The sequence below is a fragment of the Gigantopelta aegis genome, chromosome 10, assembly GCF_016097555.1.
Source record: "Gigantopelta aegis isolate Gae_Host chromosome 10, Gae_host_genome, whole genome shotgun sequence".
Lineage (NCBI taxonomy): Eukaryota > Metazoa > Mollusca > Gastropoda > Neomphalida > Peltospiridae > Gigantopelta > Gigantopelta aegis.
Window position 1 is genome coordinate 13,687,512 of NC_054708.1, and position 15,666 is coordinate 13,703,177.

Sequence of the window (15,666 nt, forward strand, 5' to 3'; positions counted from 1 at the left end):
GTGCACTGGTTGGAATGAGAAAAAAACCAATCAGCTGAATGGATCCACCGAGGTGGTTCGATCCTGCGCCGCAAACACCTCAAGCGAGCACTCAACAGACTGAGCTAAATCACGCCCTTGAAATTTGTTAAAAGTATGTGCTTCATCGGGAAAGCATTTACTAAATCCAAACATGTTTTGCATGCCCAAATCCAATCGAGGTTCAGGCATGTCTACCCAACAACAATTGTAATTTATATAACCATTTTATAAACATGTAACATATCAGAAATGTAGATTCGCGAGTTTATATATAAAATATTTATGAAATTCCTAAAAAAAATATCCTGTCAGGTTGGTCGCCCCGAAAAAGACAGGAATAATACAATTTAAAAAAACAACAAACAGAGAAGGTGGGGAAAAGGAGGAAGACATTAGGAGCACGCAAATGACGAGATATTCGTAAAAAAAACCCCAACCAATTAAATAGATGAGCATGTCATTGGCCTAGTTTATATCGCGACTATTAATGGATATTTAATACATGATTTAATGAAACTGTCGAAAAGGTTCATGGACTGGTATTCCCATATGGACAGACGGTTCACATTTTGATTTTTGCTTTACATGCTGACGTTTATTGTTTAAAACATGAATCATTTAGATTATTACATTGTACTAAAGCTTATTTAATAATGCCAGGCCCGTTTCTTTATCACAAAATAACTCCCACAAAAATAAACGAACAAGAAGAACAGAAAACACCCACAAACTATCTGGTTTTACCTCAACCAGTCCTTCACTTCAGCAAATGAAAGCCATCAGCTCAGCCAATCGGATTCATCAGTTCATCCAATCGTCCAGCCAGTCAGATCGGATTTTCATATTTCGGTACTGCAGGTGAGTTTTCTTTACACATGTACAGTGGAAGGAAGGAAATGTTTTATTTAACGACGCACTCAACACATTTTATTTATGATTTCATGGTGTCAGACATATGGTTAAGGATTACACAGATATAGAGAGAGGAAACCCGCTGTCGCCATTGCATGGGCTACTCTTTTTCGATTAGCAGCAAGGGATCTGTTATATGCTCAGTCCCACAGACAGGATAGTACATACCACATCCTTTGTTACACCAATTGTGGAACACTGGTTGGAACGAGAAATAGCCCAATGGGTCCACCAACGGGGATCGATCCTAGACCGATCACGCATCAAGCAAACGCTTTACCACAGGGCTACGTCACGCCCCACCTGTACAATGTCCCCAAACACAAATAGTTATTCCACAAGTTCTGAATATGATGTAGCGCCTTCTTTTCTTTTCTTTTCTGTTTGTTAGTGGTTAGTGAGAGAGAAGAGGGTGTAGTGGTCTTACACCTACCCACTGGGTCGATAAAATTCGCTCTGGTTGGGAGCCGGTACCGGGCTGCGAACCCTGTACCTACCAGTATTATGTCCGATGGCTTAACCACGACACCACCGATGCCGGTAGTCCTTTCAAATACGGCGTTGTTAAACAAAAGAAACAACCAAAAGTAATCATAATGAAACAAATAAAATGTTTTTAAAAGCTCCAAAGAAACAAAGCGACTCCAAAGCTGTCTAACCTACATGTAGGTAGGTAACCTCCAGTAATTTAAATATAATCTATCGTTTGATGCACGGTCGGTTTGAGATCGATACCTGTCGGTGGGGTGGGCCCATTTGTCTATTTCTCGTTCCAGCCAGTGCACCAAGACTGGTATATCAAAGGCCGTTGTATGTGATACTCTGTGGGATGGTGCATATAAAAGATTCCTTGCTACTAATGGAAAAATGTAGTGGGTTTCCTCTCTATGACTGTGTCAAAATGACCATATGTTTGACATCCAATAGCCGATGAATAACAAATGAATGTCCTCTAGTAGTGTCGTTAAAAATTTAAATGTTACTCCCCCCCCCCCCCCCCCCCCCCCCCCCCCCAACACACATACACGCCCAAACGTCTCGGAATTTCACCCACTGTCTCTGTTCCATCGCCCAAGACGATGTTTGGAGAAATCTGTTTGAAGGTTAACCTTCAATAAATGACGGCTACCAGTCCTGTCTCTCCCCAACAGCCCAGGTAATGCGGTTAAGCCACAGGTAAATAACACGTCAGAGAGTTGATTACAGGTGCAAAACAATGCCGTCGTTTCTAATTCTAAGACAACATGTCACCAGATTCGAACAATCACATTGATGTGTTATTATATTTTAAAAGGTCAGGTAGCTAGAAGAACATTGCATATTACAAAATAATGCCGTATTGTAATAAATGTATTCTCAATTAACTAATTACTCTATAGAATATAGGGTAAATATTTTATGAGCTAGTGTGGGGTCGCATAACCAACTAAAGGCACACTAGCTCGAATGACCTGTATATATTTTCACATTTTAATTTGTATCAAACATGCTCAGGTATGTTGTAAATAATTTATATTTGTACATGATTTAGAAACGTTATGTGTTTTAATGTCGGAGCCTAATCTTGCGTTTGTAACATCAAAAACCTGTTTTTATATTTTTGTCAACGTAGTAGAAACGTTTCATATACACACCAGTGTTATCATTGTTAGTTTAATTTTAATTGAATATATTTGTATTGTTTAACTAAACGAGGGCGGGACGTAGCCCAGTGGTAAAGCGCTTGCCTGAAGTTCGGTCGGTCTAGGATCGATTTCCGTCGGTGGCCCATTGGGCTATTTCTCGCTCTAGCCAGTGCACCACGAATAGTACAGCAAAGGCTGTTAGTGTGTGTTATCCTGTCTGTGGGGTGGCGCACATAAAATATTCCTTGCTATGAATACAAAAATGTAGCAGGTTTCCTCTCTAAGACTATACGTCAAAATTACTACATGTTTGACATCCTATAGTCGATGTTTAATAAACCAATGTGATCTAGTAAAACAAAACACACTTTATCTTTATGTAACTATACTGTCTCTCATAATTTTATAAGGAATGGTTTATTTTGTATACCGTTTATTTGATGTACATAAAGTTAGATATTAATAAATTATCTGTCTGTTTGTCTGTCACTCTGTATGTCTGGCTAAAGACACAGTTGCACAGACTTGAAATATACACTGTAACGACAGTGTTCTAGCCATGATTGACACAGGGCATGGTGTAAGTTTAATTATAGGGCAGGCTTAAAATGAACTTGATAGGATCGAATATTTCATATTCAGTAAAAATCATATAGTATCTCCGTATAGATATGGAAGCACACAAATTATTTTCATTCATGTTTCTGTTTAACAGGCTGAACTTTTATTATCATTTGTTGATGAGGAAATCAGTTCTAAATTAGGTAGCTTTGTACCATGTGATATATATGGCAAATTACAGACAGTACATTAAGATAAATAAACAAATAAACGAAAACAATCATGTATATAGTATATAAACAAATTATTTATTTACGTCTCACCTTGTGTAAGTAAATATGTATGTGCGTGCGTGCGTGCGTGTGTGTGTAGGTATGTATGCATTTATATATCGGGTGCCACCACCCCCCCCCCCCCCACCCCCCCCAAATAAAAAAAGAAGAAGAAGAAAAAAAAAGAGGGAAGAAAAGAAAACCAACAAAAAACAAAAAAGCGATAACACTACTGACTATGGAATTATTAAAAACATATGGGGACTGTAACTTTGATACTTCACACCCATTACTATATGATATTTGTCACCGTTAGTGAAAACTTTAGGTATATAACTCAAATATTATTCAAATAGAAACAGACTGAACTTTGTAAGCATAACAATGCGATGGCAGACAGGGGCCAGTACGTTTCATACTATTTTATATCATTCCATAAACGACATGTTGTTGATAAATAACATCATCAGTGTGATCTTTCTTCAAGATCGAACACAATGTTGGAGGGTTTGACACACTAGCGTGGAAAAACAAAATAATTATGAAGATGTTTTCAAAATGTCTGTTAAATCAAAGTTGAAAACTACTTAACGATACCGGCCTCGGTGGTGTCGTGGTTAAGACATCCTACATAAGGCTGGTAGGTACAGGGATCGCAGCCCGGTACCGGCTCCCACCCAGATCGAGTTTTAACCCTCTTCTCTTTCACTAACCACTAACAACTAACCACTAACCCTCTGTCCTAGACAGACATTCCAGATAGCTGAGGTGTGTGCCCATGAAAGCGTGCTTGAACCTTAATGGATATAAGCACGAAAATAAGTTGAAATAACAACCCCACTGGAGCATATTGATTTATTAATCATCGGCTATTGGCTGTCAAACATTTGGTAATTTTGATATATAGTCTTAGAGAGGAAACCATTTTTCCATCTGCAGCAAGGAATCTTTTATATGCACCAACCCACAGATAGAATAGCACATATTACGGCCTTTGATATATCAGTCGTGGTGCACTGGCTGGAATGATAAACAGCCCAAATCGACCGACTGCACATAAATCGAGCGCTTTACCACTGGGCTACGCCCCGCTCCTGACATACTAGTACAAAGAGTCAATAAGAAATAGAGTCAAAACTGAAATATATTTCAATATAATTGATCGTGAATGGACCACTAAAAGCACTGAATGTTGTTATTGTTAGTGGTGTTTTCTGTGTTTTTTGTCTTTTTTTAAACTTGATTAAAAAAAAATTCATTTGTGCAACACATAAAGGCGTTTTTAGAAGAAATACTTTGGTACGTGTGTGTGATATAGTCACCACGATAGCCGGTAGAAAGAGCAATGTTCTTCGTACGGTTTTTTTTTCGCAAGTGACGGTTCACGAAAATGTCTACATACTTTCACAGCCTAAGTCAAACATAAAAAATCTGTGAGTATAAAAGAAGCTGATGACAAACAGCGACGCCATTATATTCCCGGAAAACCCCTTTGAAGAGGTAAGATAGCAATTTGTTTTTTAAAACTTTTGTTTACCTGTTATATCAATGTTAAATTACAGTAATAAAACAGCTTTAAATATAATTAACTTCTTAATTTTAAATTTGACTACAGTTCGGAATATCTGGGTCGAAAACAACAACAAGAAAATGCATTATTTTACAACTGAATAATGTATTACAAACACTATAAAATGAAAATTAATCTTGACACACTTGTATACATTATAATATATTTGTGTTAAATTCATAACTTGTGTGTTTGTATAGTGGTTACATCTGTATATTATTAGACAACTGAATAATGTATTAGAAAGACGATAAAAAGAAAATTAATCTCATTACACTTGTACACATTACTAAATACTTTTATTAAAACATCATAAATGATGTATAATGGCTACGTCTGTGTATATTTATTATGTGTGTGTATATTGGAATGAACACTTATATTAAGATTTTTGTAATTTGAAATATATTTTGTATATTAATATGTGTACGCATTTTAACAATTTACCAAAATCTCAGCTAATCGGGTTTTTTTCTCAGATGAAAAGCTGTGTTTTATTATCACTGGGTCTAGTTGTGGCGCTGGCTCTACCCAGACACAAAAGACAAGGTAGGCAAAGACCAAGGTCTAGTGGAATATTCGTTTTCTTGTTTCTTTTCTTTCCTATCAAACATATTCTGCATGTTTATGTCAACATACAACCATATGGCGTGTCGTTACTTGTTGTAGCAGCTTAATATAGTCCGGTTTAGGAAATAGTTCCTCATTACAAAAAATACCACAAAATTCTGATATGCTTTTTGAAATCTTTTGTTTTGATGATTACACGTAGGTTGACCTCTGCAGTATGTCAAGAACACATTGGTTTGAAGTTACTTGTTATATGTAGTACTACTAACTATACAAGTGGTATAGACAGAAAGAAAACAATGTTTTATTTAACGACGCCCTCAATACATTTTATTTACGGTTACATGGCGTCGAACATATGGTTAAAGACCACTCAGATATTGAGAGAGGAAACCCGCTGTCGCCACTTCATGGGCTACTCTTTTTCGAATAGCAGCACGGGATCGTTTGTATGCACCATCCCACAGACAGGGTAGTACATACCACGGCTTTTGATATACCAGTCGTGGTGCACTGGCTGGAACGAGAAATAAACCAATGGGGCAAGTGGTATAGTGTAATTTGTATAACAGCAACACGAGGCGGTGATCAGGTATAGGGCTGTCAACTAAAACAATTCGTGGTCGACCTATATCGATTTTTTACACGGTACTTGTCAGCACTCCCTAAAATTAGTAGTCACATGACCCTCTCGATGGTGTTGTATTTTTCACAGAATATATTCTGACATAGAAATTGTATTGAATTACATGGAGTAATTAATGGTGGTGTGTAACCTAGTTTCAACATCATCTACGTAAACAGTCTACAAAGCCTGGTTTTCATACAGACGCAGACCAAAGAAACTTTTAATGGGAACACGATCTTAATCGGTCTGCCTTTGCTCTCTGTATTTCAGACTTACCAAATGTTTGACATCCTAGCTAGAAGCTTGCACATGTATTTCAGTTATTAGTTATCAGTTAAAAGTTAAAGTTTGTTTTGTTTAACGATACCACTACAACACATTGATTTATTAATCATAGGCAATTGGATGTCACACATTTGGTAAAATCGGACATAGTCTGAAAGAAGAAACCCGCTACATTTTCCCATTAGTAGAAAGGGATATTTTATATGCACCATCCCACAGACAGGACAGCACAACCACAAGCCTTTGGTATATCAGTCATGGTGCACTGGCGGAACGAGAAATAGCCTAATGAGCCCTCCGACGGGGATCGACCCTATTCCGACCGCGCATCAAGCGAGCTCTTTACCACTGGGCAACTCCCTCCCCCATAAAGCCGCGGCATAATAATGTTATTCTGTTTATGGGAGATCACTTGCTGTTATTTACACTTGCTGTTATTTAAAAAATGTGTTGAGGAATCATTCAACAAATATTCATTTCCTTTCGGTGACGTACAGATAGTTCAGGGGCGGGATCGAGCTCACTCGCTTGAGGTGCTTGTGTCGTGGGATCTAATCACCGCAGTGGACCAATTCTCTGGTTGGCTGTTTTCCCGTCCCAACCAGTGTACCACGACTGGTGTATCAAAAGCCGTGGTATATGCTGTTCTGTCTATTTTGAAAGATCCCTTGTTGCTACATTTTCCCATTAGTAGAAAAGCATTTTTTATATGTACCATCCCACAGACAGGATAACACAAACCACAGTCTTTGGTATATCAGTCATGGCTGGAACAAGAAATAGTCCAATAGGCCCACCGACGGGGATCGACCCTATTCCGACCGCGCATCAGATGAGCTCTTTACCACTGGGATGTAATAACAGCTAAATATATAGTTCAACCTAAAAATATCTACCTATAGTAACAGTACTTGTTTTGTTTACATCAAAATATCTGTGTGAACATATTTATGTTAGTCTTGCATGACAAATCTGCCCCCAAATAAACAATAGCCTACAAAACAAGCCCACACACCAGTACACACGCACAACCAAAAATATAACCCAAACTAACACGCACATTTGAAAAAAAAATTTGCCCCCCTGCTTCCTACGCCAGTGTGTGTGTGTGTGTGTGTGTATATATATATATATATATATATATATATATATATATAGTCAAACCTGTCTTAAGCGGTCACACAAGGGAGTAGATAAAAGTGGCCGCTTAAGACAGGTGACCGCTGATTACAGGTTGCGACGTATATTCTTTAAAACATTTGTTGTTGTTCCTTTTTTTAGCGTCTGTACTGCTAATTAACGGATGTGTGCTTCACAGTTTTCTATAAATAACTTTTGACAAACTGCAACTCGAATGTATTAAATTAACCGTTCTCAACAAATTTGTTTCTCTTTCCATTTAATTATTTAATTTCTACTTCATGCGGTGTATTGTCGTCGTAAGTGAATCTACAAATGTCAAGCGTAGCCTGCTCGAGACAATTAGATGCATTCCATAGTCATACTTTGTTAATTAATACACAGTAGAGATGTCGGGACTGAATGGGTACTAGTATTCCTGAAGGTGTGAAGATCGGTTATTTGCTGTACCTTGCTGTTGTTAAATATCCCTTTTATATAATAGAAAACATTTACTGTGGTCGCTTAATACAGGTATTTTAGTGATTTGGGATCCGATTTAGGTGGCCGCTGGCCGCGTTAGACAGGTGACCGTTTATTACATGTGCATTTACGTTATAAATCGTTTGGGAGGAAAACAATGGCCTCTTAAGGCAGGTGACCGCTGAATACAGGTGGCCGCTAGGACAGGTTTGACTATATACATATATATATATATATATATATATATATATATATATATATACACACACACACACACACACACACACACACACACAATCACACCATGGAATGCATAATGGTTGTGCATAATATTAATAATTGCAGGTAGATAGTCGATCGTAACTATTAAATTACACATGAAATTGTGTCCGTTCCACTATGTCCGTCTGACACAATCTAATTAAAATTAGCTCCACTATTACATGTGGATCTAACAGCAGCCAGTTGGAGCTCATTTTCACCAATCAAAACCTTACTTGCAGAATCATGCCAGTGATTTGAAAATAATGTGAAAACATTCCGAATTATCCTGAGGGTATACGACATTTTTCGTGTGAATTACGAATGCCTTATTTATACCAGTAGAACTAATTTTAATCAGATTGCTAACAACACTGCGTAGTCTTCAATGGCCAAGTAACATTTCGTCTGTAAATAATAATTTAAATATTGACCAATCACACTTCGCTTTTTATAACGTTATTTGGGAGCATACAAATTCTAAAAATATCGGGCGAGTCTATTTTAATGGCCACAGTACAGCGAACCATACCAATACGTACGGGATGGGTTATCAGTCTTCAATTTTACATTACAAATTATTTATTTATTAAAAAAACTAAAAACTAAATCAGTCTTCAGTTTTACATTACAAATTATTTATTTTATAAAATAAAACATGTTTTAAGGCATTCGTAATTCACACGAAACATGTCGTATACCCTCAGGATAATTTTGGAATGTTTTCAAATTATTTTTAAATCACTGGCATGATTCTGCAAGTAAGGTTTTGATTGGTGGACATGAGCTCCAACTGGCTGCTGTTAGATCCACATGTAATAGTGGAGCTAATTTTAATTAGATTGCGTCTGACAATGACACTGGACTCTCTGTTCCGATTTATTTGCGAGTCAGACAGTAGAAACCTTATCGTTAGGCAAGGAAGTGAATTTCTGTATCGTTAGTTTCATTATTAACTACTGCAGTGGTCGTAGTTAATAATGCAGCTAGCGGTACAGAAAATCGCAGCTAGTCATTTAGTCAAATTAATGTACTTCCATTCGTACACAGTGATATATACACAAACACATCCATATTATGATATTACTTGCAAATATCAAAACTTTATTAAGGTGCCGTTTTAACGTGTTCGTAAGTATTTTTGTTGAGCACAAAACATATTGTACATTTTCTTTTCTGTAAAAGAAGGAGATTGCACACATTCTGACGAAAATAATAGTAATAGAAAACTTTATTAACGTCAAAAAATAAAAGAACAAGTCGACAACTACTCCACAATTCAGTAGTAACAAAGGGCCTTTGTTGCAAGCGACTGGAGCGTAACGCGCCGAAAATAATTTAGTAGCTAATTGGGACCGCTTAACACGATGAAAACCAAGGGCAGATAAGTATGCTTCTAATAGAGGCTATATCAAAGGCCGTGGTATGTGCTATCTTGTCTGTGGGAAAGTGCATCTAAAAGATACCTTGCTGCATTAGGGAACATGTAGCGGGTTTCCTCTGACTATGTGTCAGAATTACAAAATGTTGGACATCCAATAGCCGATTAATCAAAGTGCTCTAGTTAACAAACTTTAACTCTCCACATCGTATTTTTCACAGAGTATATTCTGTTATACAAATTGTATTTAACTGAGGTGCGCAACCTTTAGATGAATCGCTATATATGCAAGGTCAAATGATGTAATTGTACACCGTGTTTCCCATCTAATACCTGTTCCTTTGAACTACTGTGTCTATTCCGTTGACCCATCTTTGTATTCATACATATTGTGTTCTATTCCTTGTATCTCAGCCAATATCGAGGTTTCGCCTGATAACTGCAACTGCTGGTACGAGGTGTTTGAAGACGGCAGCCAGAGCGGGGACCAGTGCTGTACGGGGGACCTGGTGTACGATCCCAGTCAGAACCAGTGTGTCTGGCCCTCCGACTACAATGGGTGCTCGCCGTCAGCGGGGGATTCATCACAAGGAAGAAGTCAGTAACAATGAATCAATCATTCGATCATCCAACTCACCAATCAGTCAGTTGATCAATCAATCAATCAATCAATCAATCAATCGATATATCAGTCAGTCGGTATATCAGTCAATCAGTATATCAAATCAATCAATCAATCAATCTATCTATCTATCTATCTATCTATCTATCTATCTATCTATCTATCTATCTATCTATCTATCTATCTATCATTCTATCATTATATTCATCAATCAGTCAATCAATCAGACACCCTTTTATTTTCAGATATTTTATCAGATGAACATACAAATACACCCTAAATGATATCATTCATCAATCTCCAATTCGTAACATTTCCATTATGGTGGAGGTGGTGGTTGGGAGGGCGTAGGGAAATGAATTTAAAATGGGGCGGACCTTCCCTTCTACTCTCCTCCGACATACATACCACATTAACCAGACATACGTTATTGTCAATATTCTACTTTGTACGTCATCATTTGTAGAAACCTTTTTTAACCCTTTGTTTAAACCCTTTTTAACTACTTTGTAAATTTTTTTATTTAACCATCAATTAAGTATTTTTAGCTGATCATCTGTATAAACGTTTTTAACTTTTAAAACATTTTTTAAACACTCCCCCACCCCTCTCGTTCCGAGTACAGTTTCTGGCTCTAGTCAGAAATCGTGCTCGCAACGAGCGTGCTTGAACATTAAATTGATATAAGCACGTTAATTCCCGACATCTGACCTGACAGTCATTTGTGGCCATACATACATACATACATACATCTGTGCCAGTGCGTTAATATCTATGTATGTAACAGTCAACCTCGACATATATACAATATATAGATATTCATACAACAATACATACTAGCTAGTGCCAGGTCTGCCCACTATTTCGTGCACGTAAGCAGGATCGACCGCGTAGATTGTAGGCCCCATGCATATGGTTGAGTTAAAGAGCATCCTTTTTATGGATGTCTCGATAGCTCAGAGCGCATCGTGGTTAGTCTCGCAATTTGCGGACGATTCGGTGCCACAGGTTCGAGTCCCAGCAACGGCATGGGACAATTTGTGAGGCCAGAAAGGATTTAATTATCCTCTGTGCCAGTGCGTTAATATCTATGTATGTAACTGTCAACCTCGACATACATACAATATATAGATATTCATACATACATACATACATACATACATACATACATACATACATACAAATACACTGTCTGATGGTTAATACTATTTGGGTATTTGAAAGTAATGCTAGACTCCGACTGCCAACTACTAGTTTCTATCTGGAATCTGTATGCACATATTCTTATTTTTGGTGATAGCTTCACGATAGTTCGCGCGGTTTTTTGTTTATATTACTACGGTATGATGCAAGTTTGTATGGCTCGTTAAGATATTTTCAGTATTGTAATTTCTTTGATATGATCAAATATTTTTGTATTCTAGTCCTGGTAACTGTTTTGTAAGTTTGATAAGAAGTGGTTTCTGAAGTGATCTTTGTTTTCAGCAAAGGGAGATAGTAAAATAATATCAAGGACATTTTATAGACGAGGCACTTGAGATTCATGGAATCAAGCACTTTTTTTGCAAAATACTCATTCGATTCTGCATACCGGTTTGTTATTCCGATTTTACCATACATTAATGTGTGTTCCAGGTCGTTCTGTTCTTGGTTAGATCCTTGATGCATTGCAGAGCTCCAACAAGGAGGTTTCTGGATTCAGGAAGACGTTCCAAATGCGCCCAGTATTTCATCATATCGATAATTAATAGATATCTAACAAGATATAACCATAGTATATACTGTGCCGGGATGTCTTTAAACAAATAGTTCACCACTATTGGTATATCAAAGGTCGTGGTATGTGCTATCCTGTCTGTGGGGTAGTACATACAAAAGATCCCTTGCTACTAATGAAAAATGTAGCCGGTTTCCTCTCTAATACTATATGTCAAATTTACCAAATGTTTCACATCCAACAGCCGATGATTAATAAATCAATGTGCTCTAGTGGTGTTGTTAAACAATGTTTTTTTCTCACTTTAATTGCTCCCCTAACTTAGATTATGGGGAGCCATTTAAGATATTACAATATTGATACTGGAGCTAAACATACTCTCTTTGAACTAGTCTCAGGGTATATCAAAGGTCGTGGTATGTGCTGTTCTGTCTGTGAGATGATGCATATAAAAGATCTCTTGTTACTAATGGAAAAACGTAGCGGGTTTCATCTCTAAGACTATATGTCAAAATTACCAAATGTTTGACATCCAGTAGCCGATGATTAATAAATCAGTGTGCTCTAGTGGTGTCGTTATACAAAACAAACTTTATTTTATTGTTAGTCTTAGGGATGGGGAGCGAAGGAGATATCTGAATACTGTGGTATACACCAATTAGCCTTAGTATATACTGTGCAGAGTTGTCTTTAAACAAACAGTTGTCTCCCTTTACTTGCAGGCACGGATCCCAATCCGTGCGTGCCTCTCCCGGACATCAATCCGGACCAGTCGTATCACCGCGCTATTCCGGGCTTCTGTAACAAGTTCGTCATGTGTAACCACGGCGTGCCCAACGAAGAGCCGGTGTTCTGCCCCGCCAACGACAACGACAGGGAGACGATGTTCAACCCGGACCTGCACGGACCCGGCCTCGGCGGCTGCGACCCGCTATTCGTAGATTGTGGCGATCTCGTAGTGATCCATCCACGAAAACTCGGATAGTTTTATTACAAGCAGAGACGATCTGGCGCGAATTTGTTAACTTTGTTTTTGTGTAATAAATATAAGTTTCAAATATTAACAACATGTGTGTTTTTTTAATTCTAGAACTATTCAACAAACAACATAAGAGCACCCCTCTCCCGCGACATGTAACATTCCACTTAAAGTGAGAGAGCCCAGATTTTTAAACAGTGCAGAGTATTTTTCATTATTAGTGCAAAAGAAAAAGAAAGAAAGAAATGTTTTATTAAACAACACACTCAACACATTTTATTCACGGTTATATGGCGTCGATTAGCAGCAAGGGATCTTTTATATGCACCATCCCACAGACAGGGTAGTACATACCACGGCCTTTGATATACCAGTCGTGGTGCACTGGCTGGAACGAGAAATAGCCCAATGGGCCCACTGACGGGGATCGATCCCACACCGACCGCGCATTGAGCGAGCGCTGTACCACTGGGCTACGTCCCACCCCATTATTAGAGCAGTTGTTGATAATTAAAATCAGACTTTATTTGGATTTTATTGTTTAGATTATCTATTTCTGTACACGCGAAGTGTTTCTTGGTGCTTCTAATACCACAAAATACTTCTTTCATATTTTTAAAAACGCACATACTTCTGGTAAGTAACGGTTATGGAGACGAGCTCTTGTCTATTTTTAATGGTATGTCTCCTTTTCAACGTCCCATATTCTTATTTCACTCCATTGTAAAATTATCCAGTGTTAAGGTTTGAAGATTTGCTAAACTTAGTTTCCACGTTCACGGATTGAAACTAGGGTCAGCGACTTTAAAGGGACTTTTCTGACTGTGTAGCCATTTTAAAAGGTTTTCGTTAAATACAATATGTTTACATTATAAAATTACATTTTGCTTTACATTTTCTCTCTATAACCTATTCATTTTTTGGCATGTTTTATGGAATCTAAATATATATATATATATTTTACCAACAGTCATTCCAAATGTATTTACCCGTATAATGCTTTTAAAATATATTACGGTAAGACAAGTGTTTTAGAAAACAGGAAAACCCAAGAATGTGTGTTTATTTTGCTACAGCTGAAATATGAAGATATTTCCAATGACGCAGGCTGTCTCCAATATAGTTATATCAATTTGCGGCAAAGTGCTCGCTTGATTCGCGGTCGGTCCATTGGACTATTTCTCGTTCTAACCACTGCATCATGACTTACATATCAACGGCCGCGGCATAATAATGTTATCCTGCTTACGGGAACACAGGGCCGTACCCTGACCAAAATCCATAGGGGGGCACTAAATTTTATAAATAATTTTTAACATACTATAAAGATTAAACATTTCTATGCTATTACTGGATATATAAAAAAAAAAAAAAAGGACAAGATCCTCAGGGGGGGGGCAGCTGCCCCCCTTGCCCCCCCCCCCCGGAGGGTACGGCCCTGGAACATGACTTATTTTCTGAATTGGGGGGGGGGGGGGGGGGAGGTGGGACGTAACCCAATGGTAAAGCTCTCGGTTGACGCGCGGTCGGTCTAGAATCGATTCCCGTCGGTGTACCAATTGGGATATTTTTCGTTTCAGCCAGTACTCCACGACTGGTATATCAAATGGCGTGGTGTGTTATCCTGTCTGTGGGACGGTGCATATAAAAGATCCCTTGTTACTAATGGAAAAATGTAGCAGGTTTCCTCTCTAAGACTAGACGTCCAAATGTTTGACATCAGATTCTAATAGCCGATGACTAATAAATCAATGTGCTCTAGTGGTGTGGTTAAACAAAACAATCTCTTTTTCTTTACGGTTTCTGTAAAAGGGGGTGGGGGAGGGCGGTATGTAGCCCAGTTGGTATAGCGCTCGCCTACGTTGTTTTTGTCGTAGGATCGAATCACCTCAGATGACCCATTCTCTGATTGGGTGTTTTGTCTTCCCAACCAGTTTCTGGCACTCGTGCCTTTGTAGATGTTTTTCTGACAATCGTCTCAAAGAAATCAATTCTTGAATCTCGTGTCATCAACAAAACAAAAAAATCTACGTGCCAGAAACTACGATTCTCTAGGTAGACAAAATACTTAGTTCCCCACTAGATACAGAGGTTAAAGTTTGTTTTCTTTAACGACACCACTGGAGCACATTGATTTAGTAATCATCGACTACTGGATGTCAAACATTTGGTCATTTAGACGTAATTCAGCTACATTGTTCCATTAGTAGCAAGGGATCCTTTATATGCACCATCCCACGAACATGATAGCACTTACCACGACCTTTGATATACCAGTCGTGATGCATTGGCTGGGACGAGAAATCCACTACATACGGTGCTGTTTACGCGTCTCTTCCAGACTATATAATTATGTTCTTTCGCAAAATAAACTCGTGCAATAAATAGGAAGCGAAAACAACGTATGTGAAGTTACATACCTTTTTTTATTTTTTACAAAAACGGTTTTTAATTTAACGCATAACAACACTTTGTTAAAGGGACACACCCTAGTTACGTTTATTTGTTAACCATTACGGCGTTGTTTTTCGCTATTAAACCCCATTTTTCACAAATAAAATTGCACTTTACTTACATTTTATTATTTAGAATACACATTTCCATTCACCTGAAGTGCTTTTTGGTAATCCTGATGTTTGTAAAACCACGAAATGCATTTT

General features: G+C 37.9%; 1 protein-coding gene across 1 annotated transcript; it reads left to right on the forward strand.

Moving 5' to 3' along the window:
- Positions 1-4,843: 4,843 nt before the first annotated feature.
- On the forward strand, positions 4,844-13,018 carry LOC121383485. The gene is made up of 4 exons (XM_041513557.1): positions 4,844-4,891; positions 5,441-5,510; positions 10,103-10,285; positions 12,750-13,018. Exons 1-4 carry the CDS (start codon positions 4,844-4,846, stop codon positions 13,010-13,012), a joined length of 564 nt encoding a protein of 187 aa, XP_041369491.1. The 3' UTR covers positions 13,013-13,018.
- The last annotated feature ends 2,648 nt before the right edge of the window (positions 13,019-15,666 follow it).

Coding starts and splice junctions, on each gene's coding strand:
- LOC121383485 (XM_041513557.1), top strand. CDS start 4,844: ATGACAAACAGCGACGCCATTATATTCCCGGAAAACCCCTTTGAAGAG. Junction 4,892..5,440: donor CGGAAAACCCCTTTGAAGAG/GTAAGATAGCAA, acceptor TTTTTTTCTCAG/ATGAAAAGCTGTGTTTTATT. Junction 10,286..12,749: donor GGATTCATCACAAGGAAGAA/GTCAGTAACAAT, acceptor CTTTACTTGCAG/GCACGGATCCCAATCCGTGC.